The sequence below is a fragment of the Ovis canadensis genome, chromosome 7 (genome assembly GCF_042477335.2).
Source record: "Ovis canadensis isolate MfBH-ARS-UI-01 breed Bighorn chromosome 7, ARS-UI_OviCan_v2, whole genome shotgun sequence".
In the NCBI taxonomy this organism is placed as follows: Eukaryota; Metazoa; Chordata; class Mammalia; order Artiodactyla; family Bovidae; genus Ovis; species Ovis canadensis.
Window position 1 is genome coordinate 96418891 of NC_091251.1, and position 18407 is coordinate 96437297.

Here is an 18407-nt window from a genome sequence, read left to right on the forward strand (position 1 = left end):
GTGATTACATTTTCTTTAGTGTAATAATTTTTTTTTTTTTTAGAATTTCCAGTTGCTGTTCTTCCTGCAACATCTTTAACGTAATCCTCTTAACTCCAGTCCCCAAAGCAACATCTTTTTCTCTTGAGATCTCTCTCCCAAATTCATGCATCCTCTTGCTTTTACCTGGGTTGGTTGGCTGCTCTGAAGATCTGTCGTATGGGTATTATTCCGTCATTTCCTTTGACTATTATTCTAGATTGGATTCACGGTTTGTTGAGTCTCATGGCTTTCTGTTTGTGGTGTTGCTGCTGCTAAGTCACTTCAGTCGTGTCTGACTTTGTGCGACCCCATAGACGGCAGCCGTCCAGGCTCCCCGTCCCTAGGATTCTCCAGGCAAGAATACTGGAGTGGGTTGCCATTTCTTCTCCAATGCACGAAAATGAAAAGTCAAAGTGAAGTTGCTCGATTGTGTCTGACTCTTAGTGACCTCATGGACTGCAGCCTACCAGGCTCCTCCATCCATGGGATTTTCCAGGCAAGAGTACTGGAGTGGGGTGCCATTGCCTTCTCCGTTCAAGGCTTATAATGACCCACAAATCAACCTGGACCAGGAAAACTGATCTAAAGCCCAACATATGTAATGCCTCCTTTTCCTGGAGTGCTTGTTCAATTAACTAAAAAATTGTGGGTTGGAAGTAAGTTCCCCGAACTCTTGTATGCCTGAAAATGTTTTAATCTAACCTCGCAGTTGATTAATAATTTGAATATATAATTTGAGGTTGAATATATTTTATTATAATTTATTTAAACTAAAAAACAAAAGAAAATGAAAAGTTTACCCATTTCTCCCACCTCCCACACCCCACCTCTGGCAACTATCAATGTGTTCTCTGTTTCTAAGATCTTGGTTTTTTAATTAATTAAATTTTTTTCTAAGATTCCACATCTAAGAGAGGTCATATGGTATGCTTTTCTCTGACTTATTTAACTTAGTTAGCATAATTCCCTGGTGGTCCATTTATATTGTCAGAAATGGCAAGATTTCATTCTTGTAACATTCCATCCAATGTGTATGCTACATCTTCTTTGTCCATTCATTCATCAATGGACACGTAAGTTGTTCCCATATCTCGGCTATTGTTAAGTAATGCTGCAGTGAACATGGTGGGGGTCTGGGGGGCATGTATCTTTTTGAGTTAGTTTTTTCATTTTCTTCTCCAGTAAATACCCAGAGATGGAATTGCTGGGTCATATGATAATTCTATTTTTAGTTTTTCGAAGAGCCTCCATACTGTTTTCCATAGTAGCTGCACCAATTTACATTCCCACCAACAGTGCACAAGGGTTCCCTTTTCTCTGTATCCTTACCAACGCTTGTTATTTCCAGTCTTTTTGACAATAGCCTTTCTAACAAGTGTGAAGTAGCATCTCATTGTGGTTTTGATTTGCATTTCCATTATTGGTGTAGGAAATCTTTTCATGTACCTCTTGGCCATCTGTATGTCTTCTTTGGAAAAATATCTGTTTAGATCTTCTGTTCATTTTAAAATCAGGTTGTTTCATATTTTGCTTTTGAGTTTTATGAGTTCTCTCTATATTTTGGAATTAGCGCTTTATCAGATACATGAGCTCGCTCAGTCGTGTCTGACTCTTCTTGATTCCATGAACTGTAGTCTGTCAGGCTCCTCCATCCATGGAATTTCCCAGGCAAGAATACTGGAGTGGGTTGCCATTTCCTTCTCTAGGGGATCTTCCTGACCAGGGGATCAAACCCAAATCTCCCACTTTGCAAGCAGACTCTTTACCAGCTGAGCCACCAGGGAAGCCCATCAGATACGTGATTTGCAAATATTTTTTACCATTCAGTAAGCTGCCTTTTCATTTTAGTGATAGCTTGCTTCACTGAGCAGAAGCTTTTTAGTTCGATGCAGTCCTACTTTTTGATGTAGGCCTTTCGTTTCTTTGCTTTTGATGTTTAGAATCGAAAAATCATTGCCAAGACCTATGTCAAGGAGCCTACTGCCTTTTGTTTCTCCTAGAAGTTTCATGATTTCAGGTCTTACACTTGTCTTTCATCCATTTTGAGTTAATTTTTTTGTATGACATACAATGGTAGTCCAGGTTCATTCTTTTGCATGTGGCTGTCTGTTCTCAGTAACGTTTATTTAAGAGACTGTCCTATCTCCATTGTATGGTCTTGGCTCCTTTGTTGTGAATTAGGTGACTGCATGCGCCTGGGTTTGTTTTTGGGCGCTCTCTTCTGTTCCATTGATATGTATGTTTGTTTTTGTACCAGTGCCATACTATATAATAGTTTCCAGTTCACTTCAGTCACTCAGTCGTGTCCGACTCTTTGTGACCCCATGGACTGCAGCACGCCAGGCCACCCTGGCATCACCAACTCCCGGAGTTTACGTAAACTCATGTCCATTGAAGTTGAACATAATTTAGGATCAGTGTTTAGGGTCAGCAAGCATTCTCTTTTCTTCTGTTACCTAGTATAACTGTTGTGTTGTTCTGATTCATTTCCTTTTTAGATGGTTTCTCCCTACTACTAGAAAATTTTTATTTAATCTTCATTATTTTAATAGTTTATAGTGGTTTGTATTTGTTCAGTATTATTAACTGTACTGGATACTTAGTGAACTGGGCCCTTTCCATCTGGAAATTAGAGTCTAACTCTGGGAAATTTCTTTGTCCTATTTCTTCATTTATTTCTTTTTCTCTTGTTTTCTGTTTTTCTTTTTCTGGAACCCCTGATTTGTAGGATTTTGAACCTGCTATATTTCTTTCTGTTCTCTCTCATTTTGTTAAACTTTCTGAGATACTTCTGGTCCTTTTATTGCCTTTTTTATTTTGAGAATTAAATAATTTCTATAGTTCTTCTGGTTCTGATCCTTTTTTATATATAGCAAATTGTTCTTGATTTACTGATACTATATCTTAAGAATTCTCTCTGAGAATACTAATTTGAGAGTTTTTTTTTTTAAGTTCTCTTCTGCTTTTTTGCATTATTGCTCTTTCTTCCAGATCCATATTCTCTTCCTTTCGTTTTGGAGGCATTCCTCAAATATATTGTGATCTTTAGTTGTCCATTTATACTTAAGAGAGGAAGACAGTGAAACTGATGGGGCATGATGTTTATGCATGTGGAGAAGGGCTCATCAGTTGTCAAACTTTGCTATAGGAGGCTAATGCTAATGCTAGGGGACCCTCAAATTCAGGCATTTAGAGACAGTTCAAGCCCAGGGAGCGGCTGATCGATGGTTTAGAATATGGATTTTAATTTACATCATTTTAACCCCAGGTCTTACCTAGTCTTTTCCCCAGCATCCCTGGCATCTGAGAATCCTGACCCTCCCTGGGTTTCTGTGGGCAAGCCAGACCCATTTTGATTGTATTCTCCTCTGCTCCCGGCAGTCTAAACTGCAGCTGCTTCTTGCTCCATGTGTTACCGCTCATGTTTGTTCTTTGTCGTCCAGAGTTTAAAAACAATCCTCATCTGCGGGCGGCCCTTTCTCTCTGTTTATAGTGAGTTTATGCATTTTTCAATTCCTTGTGGTGATTCTGTGTCAGCTTGACTGGGCTGAAGTACGTTTCCCAGAGTTCTCTTGCTTTTGTGTTTCTGGTTAGGGTGGGTCACGGGGTGGGGGGGATTTTGTATTTAACATGAAATGTTTGTCCCTGGACAACCAAAAGCTTTATAACCATTCTCTCAGAAAAGAAAGTCTCTGTTTTTTTTGTTTTGGGGGAAATCAACTTCGTTCTCTCTAGCTGGCTCACATCTCCTCTTTGATAGTTTGTGACTGAAATTCTGAGATGTAAAGCTAGCTAGTACTAATACATCTTATGTTAGATGATAAGGAAGAAGAATCAGTCAGAAATATCTGGCTAATAAATATGTATATATTTAAACATTTCATAGCAAATGTTAAGGAAGAACTACTCTGTCACACCCATTATTTCTGCAGCTGGTCATGTAATTTCAGTTGGTGTTGATAACTACCTTCTTTCTCTACTTAATCCATATTCTCTTTGCTCTCAGTGGGTACCTCAGCTTGTCCAGGTTCCTTGCCTGGTTCCTTGCCCAAACTTTCATTCTTGAAAGGTCTAAGGTATTCTCAGCCCTGCCTGGATTGAGTAATTGTAGTTTTGTCTTGACTTTAGTCATAGGACATTGAAGGTAGTAAGGAGTGTCCTGGAGGATCTCTTCCATTCCAGACATACCCTCACCCTCACTGTATAAAAAGTACCCAATTTTCCCTTGAAAGACAGTGTTACTCACCCCAGCCAGTACAGTAATAACTCCCTTCTTTGCCTGTCGATTCAGAACCTGAAGTGGCCAGATGGCAGTCTGAATTGAAGTTTTAATAGAGTCCTTGTTGTGTCTCCCGATAGAAGCATTCCTTCATTCCTCCCTTTGAAACTGAGACTTCCAGATCAGCAAAGCCTGATGTCACAGGGATAGGAAGTAAATATTTTGCTGAAATTGAATTTATTACTCTCATTTATTTCCCTAACTAATGAAAGAAAAACCCTTCTATTTCTCTTCAGAGGCATGAAAGGCATCACTATCACCTCAGTCAGAAACCTTGGAACCATCCTAGTTCTTCCTTTTCCAGTATTTTAAATCGCACCTGTTAGAAAATTTATCAGCTTTACCTTCCTTCGCATCTCACTTTTATCTCCTCCTTTTCATCCTCATATCAGTCACCATCTTAGAACAGATTTCACCTTCACTTACTTAGACTGTAGAGACAGTGTACTGTCAACTTTTCCCACTTATCCATCTGCTACTTTTCTGCTAAAGCAATCTTTTAAAAATAATCTTTCAAAAACTTAGTGTTTTGAGTGCTTAAGGTAATTTCTAACTCTTTGTGCAAGCTCAGTCACTTCAATCATGTCTGACTCTGCGACCCCATGGACACTACAGTCCACAGGAGTTCTCCCTTGGCAAGAATACTGGAGTGGATTGCCATGCCCTCCTCCAGGGGAATCTTCCAGTGCGGCTCTTGTGTCTCCTGCATTGGCAGGCAGGTTCGTTAGCACCCACACCACCTGGGAAGCCCTCTAACTCCTTACCCAGCTGAATTGATTCATCTGTTATAACAGATCCAAAGTCACACGGCTTTAACAAGTTGGAGGTTTGTTCTCTTTTAGGACTTATGTGGTGACTCTGCAGTGTCAAGAATCCAGATTCCTTCTCATTTGCTACTTTACCATCTCTTGTTATGTGGTCCATATCTACATGGTTCAGGATGCCCCACCACTGTATCAGAGCCAGCATGAAAAAGAGAATATGAAGAGAAGAATGTGTTCTTCCCTCTAAGTTTACCACCCAGACGGATGCGTAAATCATTTTCACTCTCAGCTCATTGGCCAGACATGGCTGCAAGTTCTCCCTGCAAGAGAGTTTGGGAAAGAGAGTCTTTAGTCTGGCTATCCTTATGTCTTGCTGAAAATGGAGAGGTTCAATTACAGTAGGAAAATGGAAATGCATACTGGAGGAGTACCAGTAGTCCGTGGCGCCGAGGTATACAGGGTCTTCTGGGAGTCGGCCCTTGCCTGTCCCTTTACCTTGCCTCTCATTGTGCTGCTATTCCACTTTCCCAGCCGTCCTAGACTTTGTCTCCTCTTTGCTTCAGCCATGCCAAACTGCACTTCCAAACTGGTATGTGTTTCTCTCCTTTTCCTCATCACACTTCCTTAGCCTGAGATGTCCTTGCTACCCACTTGCATCATCTCCAGTATTCTCTGTTAACCTGGTCTCTGAGAATTTGTTTCTCAAGAATTAACTAAAGCATCTTCTGTTATAGAAAGCCTTTATTGGACAGCACCACCTTCACTCTCATAGAATTGACCATTCTCTCCTCTGTTGTCCTTATTATATACAGGTAGATGTTAGTCATTGCATCTTGTGGCAGTTATTTACACTTAGATTCTTTGTCTTCTGTTGTAAGCCCTTTGAGGGCAAAGAACACATTTTATTCTTGTATCTCTTGGATTTAGCATAGTACTTAACAGAGGATATATGCTAAATATTTATCCAATGTACAAGTGGGTCCATAGCAGAATATCTTGGTCCAGATTTTTAAATGTTGGGGCATGCTCTTAAGACACAGCTGGCTGCTGTTTTTTAAACTTTTGTCAGTTAGTCAAGATGATAATATTAGCTCCAACAATATTTATACTCATCCTATGTTAACATTGCTAATTGTTTCATTTTTCGTTTTTAGTTATAATTTAACTCTAAAAGTACTCTTAGAATTAGCTATGGGACTTTTCCCCCCCTGTTTGAAATGAATGGACTTTTCTGTCTATTAAGGCACAATATTAATCATTGCTTTTTAACAATTCCGTATGTCAGTGACTTGCTGCAGGAGATTTGTCCTAAGACCTTCTGAGCTCTGCCACCTAAACATAATGGTTCTAAGATATTGGTATCTCAGGATTTGTTTAATGACTAACAGTCATTTTTGTAAAAAAAATTCTAAGGCAAGATTGCCTTAAATATTTTTACATGGAAAAAATTTTTTTTCTGCTTTACTGTCTTGAGTAATATCTTTTGTTTCACTTGTAGATTTGATGGTCCTCGAAGATTTGAGGATTTAGGGTCAAGGTGTGAAGGACCGAGACCTAAAGGGCCTCGTTTTGAAGGAAATCGCCCCGATGGGCCAAGACCCAGATATGAAGGTCACCCAGCAGAGGGCACTAAAAGCAAATGGGGAATGATTCCCCGGGGGCCAGCATCTCAGTTCTATATTACCCCCAATACATCCCTCAGCCCTCGACAGAGTGGACCACAGTGGAAAGGCCCCAAACCAACTTTTGGACAGCAACATCAGCAGCAACCTAAGTCACAAGCAGAACCAGGAAACAAAGAACCATTAGCAGACACCAGTAGTAACCAGCAGAAGAATTTTAAAATGCAATCAGCTACATTTCCCATTGCTGCAGATGTAAAGGATGCCAAGGCGGCTCAGTCAAATGAGAATCTAAGCGACTCTCAGCAAGAGCCACCTAAAAGCGAAGTCTCGGAAGGGCCCATAGAGCCTTCTGATTGGGACCAGGATTCTCAAAGTATGGAGACTCAAATGGACAAAGCCCAAGCTGTTACTCAGCCTGTACCCCTTGCAAATAAAGCTATACCTTCTCAATCTACTTTTCCCTCAAAAACAGGGGGGATGGAGGGAGGAACAGCAGTAGCAACATCATCATCACTAACTGCAGATAATGATTTTAAACCTTTGGGTATTGGTCTGCCCCATTCAGAAAACAACCAAGATAAAGGGCTACCTCGGCCAGATAACAGAGACAGTAGGTTAGAAGGCAATCAAGGCAGCAGCTCGTCTTACAGAGGTCCTGGGCAAAGCAGAATGGAAGACACACGGGATAAAGGACTAGTCAGTAGAGATCGAGGCCAGGCAATCAGCCACGGCCCAGGGTTGGTCAAGCAAGAAGATTTTCGTGATAAAATGATGGGTAGAAGAGAAGACAGTCGAGAGAAGATGAGCAGAGGAGAAGGCAGCCGGGACAGAGGGCTGGTGAGGCCAGGAAGCAGTCGGGAGAAAGTGCCAGGTGGTCTGCAAGGCAGCCAGGACAGAGGCAGAGCTGGCAGCCGAGAAAGGGGACCACCCCGGAGGGCTGGCAGTCAGGAGAGAGGACCCCCTCGAAGACCGGGGAGTAGAGAGAGAGTGCCACCCCGGAGAGCTGGGAGCAGGGAGAGGGGACTGCCTCGAGGGCCTGGTGGTCGGGAGAGGGGACTGGGAAGACCAGACTTTGGTCGTGACAGAGGTCCATTTAGACCAGAACCAGGAGACGGTGGGGAAAAAATGTATCCGTATCACCGAGATGAGCCTCCTAGGGCTCCTTGGAACCATGGAGAAGAGAGAGGGCACGAAGAGTTCCCATTAGATGGTAGAAGTGCTCCAATGGAACGAGAAAGACTTGATGATTGGGACAGAGAGAGATACTGGCGAGAATGTGAACATGACTATCAAGATGATACTCTAGATTCATATAACAGAGAGGACAGGTTTTCAGCCCCATCTCGATCTCATGATGGAGATAGACGAGGCCCGTGGTGGGATGATTGGGAGAGAGATCAGGATATGGACGAGGACTACAACAGGGAAATGGACAGGGACATGGACAGGGATGTGGACCGCATCGGAAGACCCATGGATATGTTTGATAGAAATTTGGATAATGAGTGGGACAGAGATTATGGGAGACCACTGGATGAACAAGAGTCGCAGTTTCGTGAACGAGATATTCCGTCTCTTCCACCTTTACCACCCCTCCCGCCTCTCCCACCTATGGATAGATACCGGGATGATAGATGGAGAGAAGAAAGAAACCGAGACCATGGGTATGACCGAGATTTCCGTGATAGGGGTGAGTTGAGGATCCGAGAGTATCCAGAAAGAGGAGATACCTGGCGGGAAAAGCGAGATTATATTCCTGACAGAATGGACTGGGAAAGAGAACGATTGTCAGACAGATGGTACCCATCTGATGTGGATAGACATTCCCCCATGGCGGAACATATGCCCTCACATCATTCTTCTGAAATGATGGGGTCGGATGCAAACTTAGACTCTGACCAAGGCCTTGGAGGGGTAATGGTTCTCAGTCAGAGGCAGCATGAAATCATTCTGAAAGCTGCACAAGAGCTGAAAATGCTTCGGTAAGTTGACTACTTAAGATCATTTCTTCTAGAACAAGCCACATGCATACCTCTCTTTTTAAAACGATGATGTGATATATTTAAATGGAATCATTTTACTTGAAGTTCTTACCACATAATTTTAATTTCTAGTCATTGAGTGCTGTTTGAGGGTAGGATGGCTATTTAGGAACTGTGTTAATTATAAACTTATGTCCTGAAAAATGAAAATTTGGTAGCCATTCTTGACTTTTATAGATAATGTTGCTGACATGTCATACCTGTGATTATGTCAAGTTCAGACTTCAACTTTCTAGTACTCTGGGTTTCACAGAGCTCATATGTAAAATCTTTTTTTCCCCCCTCTTTGTTACTAGATCTGATAGACTTCATATTCACTAATCTTTGGTATAACTTTGGAAAGTGGTGGAAGGATTTATATTTTTCTCTTTTGAAGCTAAGAATGGTTTACCTGGCAGCAGCCTCAGATTTGTCTAACCATTGATTCTTTTGGAAATGTTTTATCTTTCATTATAACCAGAAGCAGCTATCTCTGCTTGAGGTTGTTACTTGTTTCTATATAATCAGATTTATTCTTTGTGAAATGGAGAATAGAATTTAGATTTCTTGATTTATAATCACCTGTATATAGGTACCTATATAACACTTCCCATCAGTAGCAGTAATAATAAAGGTTAACATTTATTGCACATTTGCTATATACCAGGGACTGTACTAAGTGCTTTGTATGTATTGATTCATGTAATCCTTATACCAACTATATCTTGAGAGAAGAATTTAGGAGTCACTGACAGATTACAATGAGAAATTACTTTTTGAATAATTTCTTAGGAATTAGCAAATATTTGTAAAAATAAATTAATGGTTAGTTTTTTGTATATTCCAGTATATTGTTTCTTTCATTTTTCAATTCTGGTCTATATTTGTGGATTATGACAATTAAAATTATAGCTGAAGCTTTATAACTGGGAAAGTATGTTGAGGAAAAATACATATAAAATGAAAGATCAGATGCCTCAGGCAACACAACAAATTTCTGTGTTTTCTGTGGTCTACAGAAGATACACTTTAAGGGATTTGACTTTTCCAGATTGCTCATGAAGATGTAGAAAGCATGTTATGGAACACTTAGCTACTACTATTTTCACTTTTAAATTATCGATACCTTGAACACCTACTGTGTGCTGGCACTGTGCTGATAATTTACTATGTTATCATCTCAATCCTCCTATTTCAAATCCTTATCTCAAAGGACTGCAAAGATTAGTAGTATTCTCGCTTCGCTAAGACTCAAGAGAGTACCACTTGGCTACTAGAATTGGTAAACCTAGAATTTGAAGTCTGTCCAACTCTAAAGTCTTTTTGTTTATGGAGAACACTAAGCAGATTGATGTTACTCAGCTATCAAGGTTTCTTTCCTTTTTGAAATTTCCGTTTCATCCATTATTGCTTTGTATAGAAATGCTGGATAAAAGTTACTTCATCATTCCTTTTAAAAAGCTCTTTCTAGGCCACATAATTAAAATATCTGAAGTGATGGGTAATAATGGTCACAGTTGAATACAAGTCAGCCATATTGTGTCAGGAAAGTCATAATATGAGTTACATGAGGCAGAAAGTAATCTTTTTCTTACACTTGACCCTTTGTGTTCACTTGGGTCATTACACTTTGCAGAATGGTAGGGAGAAAATTGTAAAAGGTCTGAAGAGGTTGTGGTAGATGTTGTTATATGTTGATTGTGGATGTAAGACAAAGTGAAAGGAATTTGACCAGCCATTTAAAGAGAATCTTGAAGAGGTACATAATTACTCTTTAGGAACATGAAGTGGTGTTTTTAAAGGTATAGGCTAACCGTTGTTCTCACCGTATACAAGAGGGGCCTTCAACTAAAATGCCCACAAGAACCAGGCAGGGAACTACAATGAGTGAAAGTGGGCCAGTATAACTCTGAGTGTGAGGATTGTGGCAAAGCGCTTCGTCCAAGTCTGGCAGCCACCACTCCACTGAGCTGATTGCTGGCATGTGGGAGTGTAGGCCCAGTGTTTCCAAATTGCAAGTTTGAATTTTTATTGAAAAGTATGTATTTTTTTGCTTTGTAAATAGTGTCAACTAGCACAGATTTTTAAAAACTGTTAATGAAAGCCAAATTGTAAAAAGCCTTTTTGTGTGTTCATATATATCCAAATACATTTGGCCCATGTGCCACCAGTTTTCAACTGCTTATCTAAAGACTATGGAACAAAAAAAAAAATCAGCAAGAGATTTTGGTTGGATGAATGAAAAACATGACAAGTAGATGAGATGCTAAAACAGACTAAAGAGGCAGGGTCTAGAATTGATCCCTTCTAGATCTTCAGTAACTTATAACTATAACTTCGGTTGTAGATGTCTGATAAATTAGCTTGTAAAGTCAAAAAAGTATTACCCTGGAGATGTTTTATGAGTACTCTAGAGAGTTTGAAACAAGGTTTTTAGTTTCCTTTTTTATTTTTCGATATTAATTATAGTTACTTAGGAACAGAGAACACATGCCTTAAATACAATGGCAATTTTATTTGTTTACAGAGAACAGAAAGAACAGCTTCAAAAGATGAAAGACTATGGGTCTGAGCCTCAAATGCCTGACCATCTGCCACCCCAGGATTCAAGATTACAGAATACACCTTCAAGACCTGGATTGTATCCGGTATGGGAAAATAATATACTCAGAAAAATGAAATGGTTCTTACTTTGTATGTTTGTATGTCGTTTGATTTGTTGTTGTTGTTGTTTTATAATAAGTATAATTTTCCTCTGTAAAAAATGAAAATTTTGGAAAAGTGAAAAACACTAATGGTAATGGACCTTTGAGAATCTTAGGAGTATGGTCGGAAGCATGACAGAAACGCTTTTCCCCTTACAGTTTAAGTACACCAAGCACATCAGAACTGTGTATATGGCCCTGTGTTCATAAAATTGTAAAATTTTCTTGGTAATCCTTTTTGTTCAGATAGTCCTGTTCTTCATCTGGACAATGCAAGGATTCCCTGCGAGCCCTGCTCATGTGAGCTTCCTAGTCTCCCTACCTGTTCAGACTCCTAGTCCTTAGCTAAGGAAAGGGATAGAACATCATGCCCCACTTCAGGCAGTTAAGTTATGCTAAAGAGTCACGTGATTAAGTTCTCTGCCAGAACCCTTGCTGCTGCTAAGTGGCTTCAGTCGTGTCCGACTGTGCGACCCCATAGACGGCAGCCCACCAGGCTCCCCTGTCCCTGGGATTCTCCAGGCAAGAACACTGGAGTGGGCTGCCACTTCCCCTTATCATCCTGTATTTTGATTGTCTGTTTTCTTGTCTGTCTTGCCTTCTATCTTATTTTGCCTGTTCTTCATAAGGATAGGAACTATGTCTTTTATCTTTGTATTTCTTAGCAAACAGTAGAAGCTCTAGATTATAAATCCACACTTCTGCTTTATTTACTTGATAAATCATAAACATTTTAATGTTTTGCTACATGCTTTATATTTTTGATGCATAACAGTTTATTAAAACTATTCTGTTTCTGTTAGACCTTTGTTTCTAATCTTTTACTTTTATTAATGCAATGGTAATGAATGTGTTTGTATCAAATTCATAATAGTTTCAGTATTTTTTTTATTAAAGTAGAGTTGGTTTACAATGTTGTGTTAATTTCTGCTGTATAGCAAAGTGATTCATATATATATGTATGTCTGTATGTGTATATATATGTGTACACATACATGCATGCATTTTAAAATGTGTTGCGGTTTGTCTCAGGATATTGACTGTGCTGTGCAGTAGTGCCTTGTTATTTGCCCATTCCATATATAAGCTCACATCTGCATTCTTTTTTTCTACAAACCACCATGCGTTATGCTTCAAATTCTCATTTTAGGTATCTTCTTAAAACTACTTTAAAATTCCTAAAGTGGATCCTTTTAATGACTAAAGAGCAAGGACATTTTTAATGATTCCTGTAATGTAGCCAACAGCTCTCTAAAGCTATGTTGTAGCCTTGCAAACATCAGATACTTAATATTTTTGGTAGATTGAATAGTTTAATAAAATGTTACAATATGTTTGGTAGTTTTGATAATTAGTGAACATGAATATTTTCCAGTATTTGTTAATTACATTTCTGGTAAAAAAAAAAAAATCCTATTTTTTTAATCTGTTTGACTCTTCAGGTTTTTCTTATGAATTTATGGTATAGATATTAATCCTTTCTAATGTAAATACTGTAGGGGTGTTTTGCTTTTCACAAATGTGCTGCTATCACTGGGTGCTATAAAGAATACACTTTTTACTTATAGTCCAAAGAGTTCCTAAGATATGCACAACACGTCTGGACGGCTGTGCTCCAGATACAGTAGCTTTGTCATACAAAGGCATTTTCTAACACAGTTTAAAGTGCCATAATCTAAAATTTATCTTTAGGTAGTAGTCATTTGTCTTTAACTCTAGCCTGTATTGGCCTCTTGTTAAATAATATTCCTAACATATTAGCCAAAATGTAATTTTGCTACTCAGAAAGTTTGTTTTTAAAGCCCAGCCTGTGTATGAGTAAATATGTAAGTAATGTGCATTATTGACTCCCTGGTGGTGCAGAGGTTAAAGCGTCTGCCTGCAATATGAGATACTGGGTTTGATCCCTGGGTTGGGAAGATCCCCTGGAGAACGAAATGGCAACCCACTCCAGTATTTTTGCCTGGAGAATCCCATGGACGGAGGAGCTTGGTGGGCTACAGTCCACGGGTCGAAAAGAGTTGGACACGACTGAGTGACTTCACTTTCACTTTCACTTTCAAGGCCTGAAGTAACCATCAGTGTGTTTGTCAATAGAACAAACAAGGCAGAAACATAGAAATAAATGGATAAAGAGTATTCAAGTCAGAGATTACTTGCAAAGATTAAAATAAAATTTGACAATTGGGTTTCAGTATTAAGTAGATAGGACCTATCTGCCCAGAGATTCTACTGTTTCCATAATACACATTTCAGTTGACATCCGGTGCTTGTCAGAGAGAATACTCAATGTCCGTTTGGTTTCTTTGTTTTGTCATCTCCCGTCACTGATGTCGTGTGTTGCTACAGACAGCTGTTGTCAACCAGATGAACTGGATAGAAGTGAGGGAGCCAGCTAGAATTTGTTTCTCTCACTGGAAGTTCACCATTTTTGTGGAGGAGATAGGTCACTAGAGTGGAGAGAGAGTTTATAGCAGAGATTCTTTTTTTTTTTTTTTAATTTTAAAATCTTTAATTCTTACATGCGTTCCTAAACATGAACCCCCCTCCCACCTCCCTCCCCGTAACATCTCTCTGGGTCATCCCCATGCACCAGCCCCAAGAGCAGAGATTCTTAAATGAAGTGGTGAACGTGAGAATTACACATGGAGGTTTTGTTTTGTTTGTTTTACATGGAGGTTTTGTTTTGTTTGTTTTAAACCAATGCCAGAACCTCTCTCACAGAAATTTAGTAGGTTTGAGGTCAGCCAATTCAAATTGACTACCACCCTAAATTTTCTGGAAGAAGAAAAAGAGGGTGGTTCATTCCAGAGGGAGGGAGGAGGTAATAGTTTTGAGGAGTTTTTTTTTTTCTTCCCTTTTTTAAACCAACCTAATTGAGGTATAATTTACATACATCTAATTTGTCCATTTTTAAGTGTGTAATTCAGTGATATTTAGTAAATTTACTAAGTTGTGCAGCCATCACCATAATCCAGCTGTATAACATTTTCATCACCCCAGTAAGATCCCTTGTGCTAGTCTGCAGTTAATCCTCGTTCCTACCCCAGGTCCCAGGCAACAGCTAGTCTACATTTTCCAAAATGGCTGCACCATTTTACATTCTAACTGTAAGTCCTAAGAGTCTTTGTGTTTCTTTACATCCTCGACATCGTTTGTTATTGCCAGTTTTATCAATTATAGCCATTCTATTGGGTATGAAATCTTACTTTATTGTGGTTTTAATTTGCATTTCTCTAATAACTAATGATGTTAAGCATATTTTCATGGGTGTATTGGCCATTTATACATCTTCTTTGGAAAAATGTATGCAAATCTTATGGCCATATTTTTTGATTGTCTTTTAAAAGATTTTTATATTCTCAATACAAGTCCTTTATCAGATATGTGATTTGTATATATTGTCTCCCTGATGGTGTATTTTAAAGTACAGAAAGTTTTGAAGTTTGAATAACTTCAATGGAGTGAGAACCAGATTTCTACTGATACGTGAACATATGATGGTATGCTCACTCATTAAGCCATTTACCCTGTTCTCCAGCCTCCAGGGTCCTACAGACCACCACCTCCTATGGGTAAGCCACCAGGTTCAATTGTAAGACCTCCTGCTCCACCAGCAAGATCATCTGTTCCTGTGACCAGGCCACCTATCCCAATACCGCCACCACCACCCCCTCCTCCTCCACCACCACCTCCTCCTCCAGTGATAAAGCCACAAACTTCAGCTGTGGAACAAGAACGCTGGGATGAAGATTCTTTCTATGGCCTCTGGGATACCAATGATGAGCAGGGACTGAATTCAGAATTTAAATCTGAACCTGCAGCAATTCCATCTGCTCCAGTGTTACCACCCCCACCTGTTCACCCTTCCATCCCTCCTCCTGGCCCAATGCCTATGGGTATGCCACCCATGTCCAAACCACCACCAGTGCAGCAGACTGTTGATTATGGCCATGGCCGAGGTAGGTAAAAATGGCAAACTTGTATTTAGGATTCTAGAGGAATTGTTCGCTTCAACTTTGGCTTCCTTAAGCTACACTCTTACGGTGTTTTATCCTTATTTTTGTTTACCAGACATATCCACTAATAAAGTTGAACAGATACCCTATGGAGAAAGAATAACTCTGCGTCCAGATCCACTACCTGAAAGATCAACTTTTGAAACAGGTAGAGGTCCCAGGGAGATAAGTATTTTTAAACCTTTTCGGACCCATTTATCATATGATTTTCCTTTTGGTAAGATTATCTGGGCCTCCCTTTAATATAGCTAAAGGATTCATAAGTTGAATTTAGGGCAGCAATTTATACTAGTTCTAAAATTAGATTTGTATTTTTCTGCTTTTATTTCAGGAGAAAAGGGATGTAGTTCTTAACTTTAATTGTTTTTGCAGAGCATGCAGGCCAACGAGATCGTTATGATAGAGACAGAGATCGTGAGCCTTATTTTGATCGTCAAAGCAATGTCATGGCAGATCATCGAGATTTCAAAAGGGATCGGGAGACGCACAGAGATCGAGACCGGGATCGTGGTGTTATTGACTATGACCGGGATCGATTTGACAGAGATCGCCGACCTAGAGATGATAGGTATGCCATGAAAACTATCTTTGCTGCGTGTGCAAATTACCATACACTTAAGTTCAGCAAAAGTCAGTGTAGTTAAGGGAAATTTAGTAAATGATGTATTTTTCTCATGCATGTGTGTATATAATTTGGAGAAGGAAGAGTACCAATTTTTAGGAGACTCGATTCTTGAGTTTTGCAAGCTTGAATTTCAGAGAGTTAAATGGGAGATGGAGAAAGGAAAGAGTATTGTCAACAGAGTTGTAATCATTGCTTAGTTAATAGGCAGACAATTAATTTTTGCTATTTGTGAGCTCTGTGGATGTGTGTATGCAAGGCAGATCTAAATGGAAAAGGAAAATAAAAATATAAATATTGATTATGAATGGTAACTACCCATAGAGAAAATCGGGGATATAATGGTTTTTTTATTTACCAAAGCACTTCCTGTTAAACTTTCTAGGACTCAGTCATATCGAGACAAAAAAGACCATTCCTCATCCAGAAGAGGAGGGTTTGATAGGCCTTCCTATGATCGAAAGTCTGACCGACCAGCCTATGAAGGACCATCCATGTTTGGAGGTAGATTAGTACCTTACTAACTATTAAGATGCTGAGAATTGAAAACTACAGGAGATGCTTTTGATTGTAGCTGTGGGTTCAAACTTTCAGAGTGAAATATACTCACAGATTTCTCAGAGATGGCAACATCATCACCAAAAAGAGTCATATGAAATAAAATGTAAATTGCCTTTTTTACATTATTAAAGAAATTTTGGAAGACAGAAATAAAATCATTTATAATCCCACCACCTACCTACCATACCACAGCCATTGCAGTTTTATATATTTCCTCGCATTCTCTCTTCACATACATATTAATGAAGTTGTAGACAAAGTCTGCATACAGTTTCTTTATTGTGCTTGTTCTCACTGATACTATACTGTATACACTTTTCTATATGTAAATCTATTATATTAATGGCTTTATGATAGTTCATCAGTGAATAAGATATAAGACTCATTTTTGAACACTTAGATTGCTTTTAGTTTTTCACTGTTATAAATTAGACTTAAACTAGAAATTATACCTGTTTATGTGAATAAGTTTTCCTAAGCTGGACTCGTCCTCATATATATTAACATATATATATTAGGAGGAGTGGAGAGCATTAAAATGTTAAATAATTACTATATAAATAGTAATCTTGTTCATCCGCTGGCATTCTAGGAGAACGAAGAAGTTACCCAGAGGAGCGAATGCCCCTGCCAGCTCCTTCAATAAGCCACCAGCCACCTCCAGCTCCACGGGTTGAGAAGAAACCTGAATCTAAGAATGTGGATGATATTTTGAAACCACCTGGCCGAGAGAGCAGACCTGAGAGGGTGAGTCCTGTGTGGTTGACTAGTTTTATTGCAAATCAGAAGCTGATAAGAGATCTTTTTAGTATCCTGAACAGAATTTCTGTACTTTTCCATGACATGGTAGTTTTGGGTTTTTTTTAACTTATTTTATTGGAGTATAGTTGATATGCAAGGTTGTGTTAATTTCTTCTGTATAGCAAAATGATTCAGTTACATGTATAGATATATATTTTCATATGCTTTTCCATTATGGTTTAATCACAGGATATTGAACATAGTCCTCTGTGCTATACAGTAGGTAGGACCTTAGTGTTATCTAGTCTGTATATAATAGTTTGCATCTGCTAATCCCAAACTTCAGTCTATCCTCCCCCATTCCCCACCTTGGCAACCACAGTTCTGTTCTCTATGTATGTGTGTCTGTTTCTGTGCTGTAGATAAATTCATTTGTGTCATATTTTTGATTCCACACATAAGTCATATAATAATGGTATTTGTCTTTCTACTTCTGACTTACTTCACTTAGTAATAATCTCTAGGTCCATCCTAGAGATGGTCCATCTCTAGGTCCATCTAGGCATTATTTCATTCTTTTTTATAGCTGAGTAGTGTTGTGTTGTATGTGTGTATCTTCTTTATCCATTCATTCATAAGTGAACATTTAGGTTGTCTCCATGTGTGACATAGTATTAATATCAGATTCAGGGCATCTTGCCATCTCCAAATCATCATTTCTCATAAACTGCCTACCCTTTAGAATCTAAGAAATTAGAGCTTAATTGCTTGGCAAAAAGAAAGTGTTGACTATTCCCTAATTAAACCTTTTTTTTAAAGTGTTAAATTATAGAAAATAAGAAGAACTCAATTAATTGCACTTTGAAGAAGGGGAAAGAGGATTTGATCTCATGGCATGTGGAATTTAAAAGGAAGAATTAGGAGAATTTGATTAGTTTAGACTTACTTTCCTGGTGACCTCCATATATATATATACATTCTTACATTTTCCCTGTATTGCAAACTAATTAGATTCCATTTAAATAAACTGATACTGGGATTTCTATCAG

At 38.9% G+C, this 18407-nt stretch overlaps 1 protein-coding gene across 2 annotated transcripts in view; it reads left to right on the forward strand.

Annotated features, from left to right (window-relative positions):
- YLPM1 (YLP motif containing 1) overlaps positions 1-18407 on the forward strand; it is a 63484-nt gene that overhangs the window by 25594 nt on the left and 19483 nt on the right. For both annotated transcript variants that reach the window (XR_011258355.1, XM_069597071.1), the window contains exons 5-11: positions 6563-8671; positions 11238-11358; positions 14957-15377; positions 15490-15582; positions 15807-16002; positions 16442-16560; positions 17210-17364. Coding sequence is in view for 1 of the 2 variants with exons in the window: in XM_069597071.1 (XP_069453172.1) it covers positions 6563-8671; positions 11238-11358; positions 14957-15377; positions 15490-15582; positions 15807-16002; positions 16442-16560; positions 17210-17364 (3214 nt within the window). In the remaining variant the exon portion in view is untranslated. The remainder of the gene's footprint in view (positions 1-6562; positions 8672-11237; positions 11359-14956; positions 15378-15489; positions 15583-15806; positions 16003-16441; positions 16561-17209; positions 17365-18407) is intronic.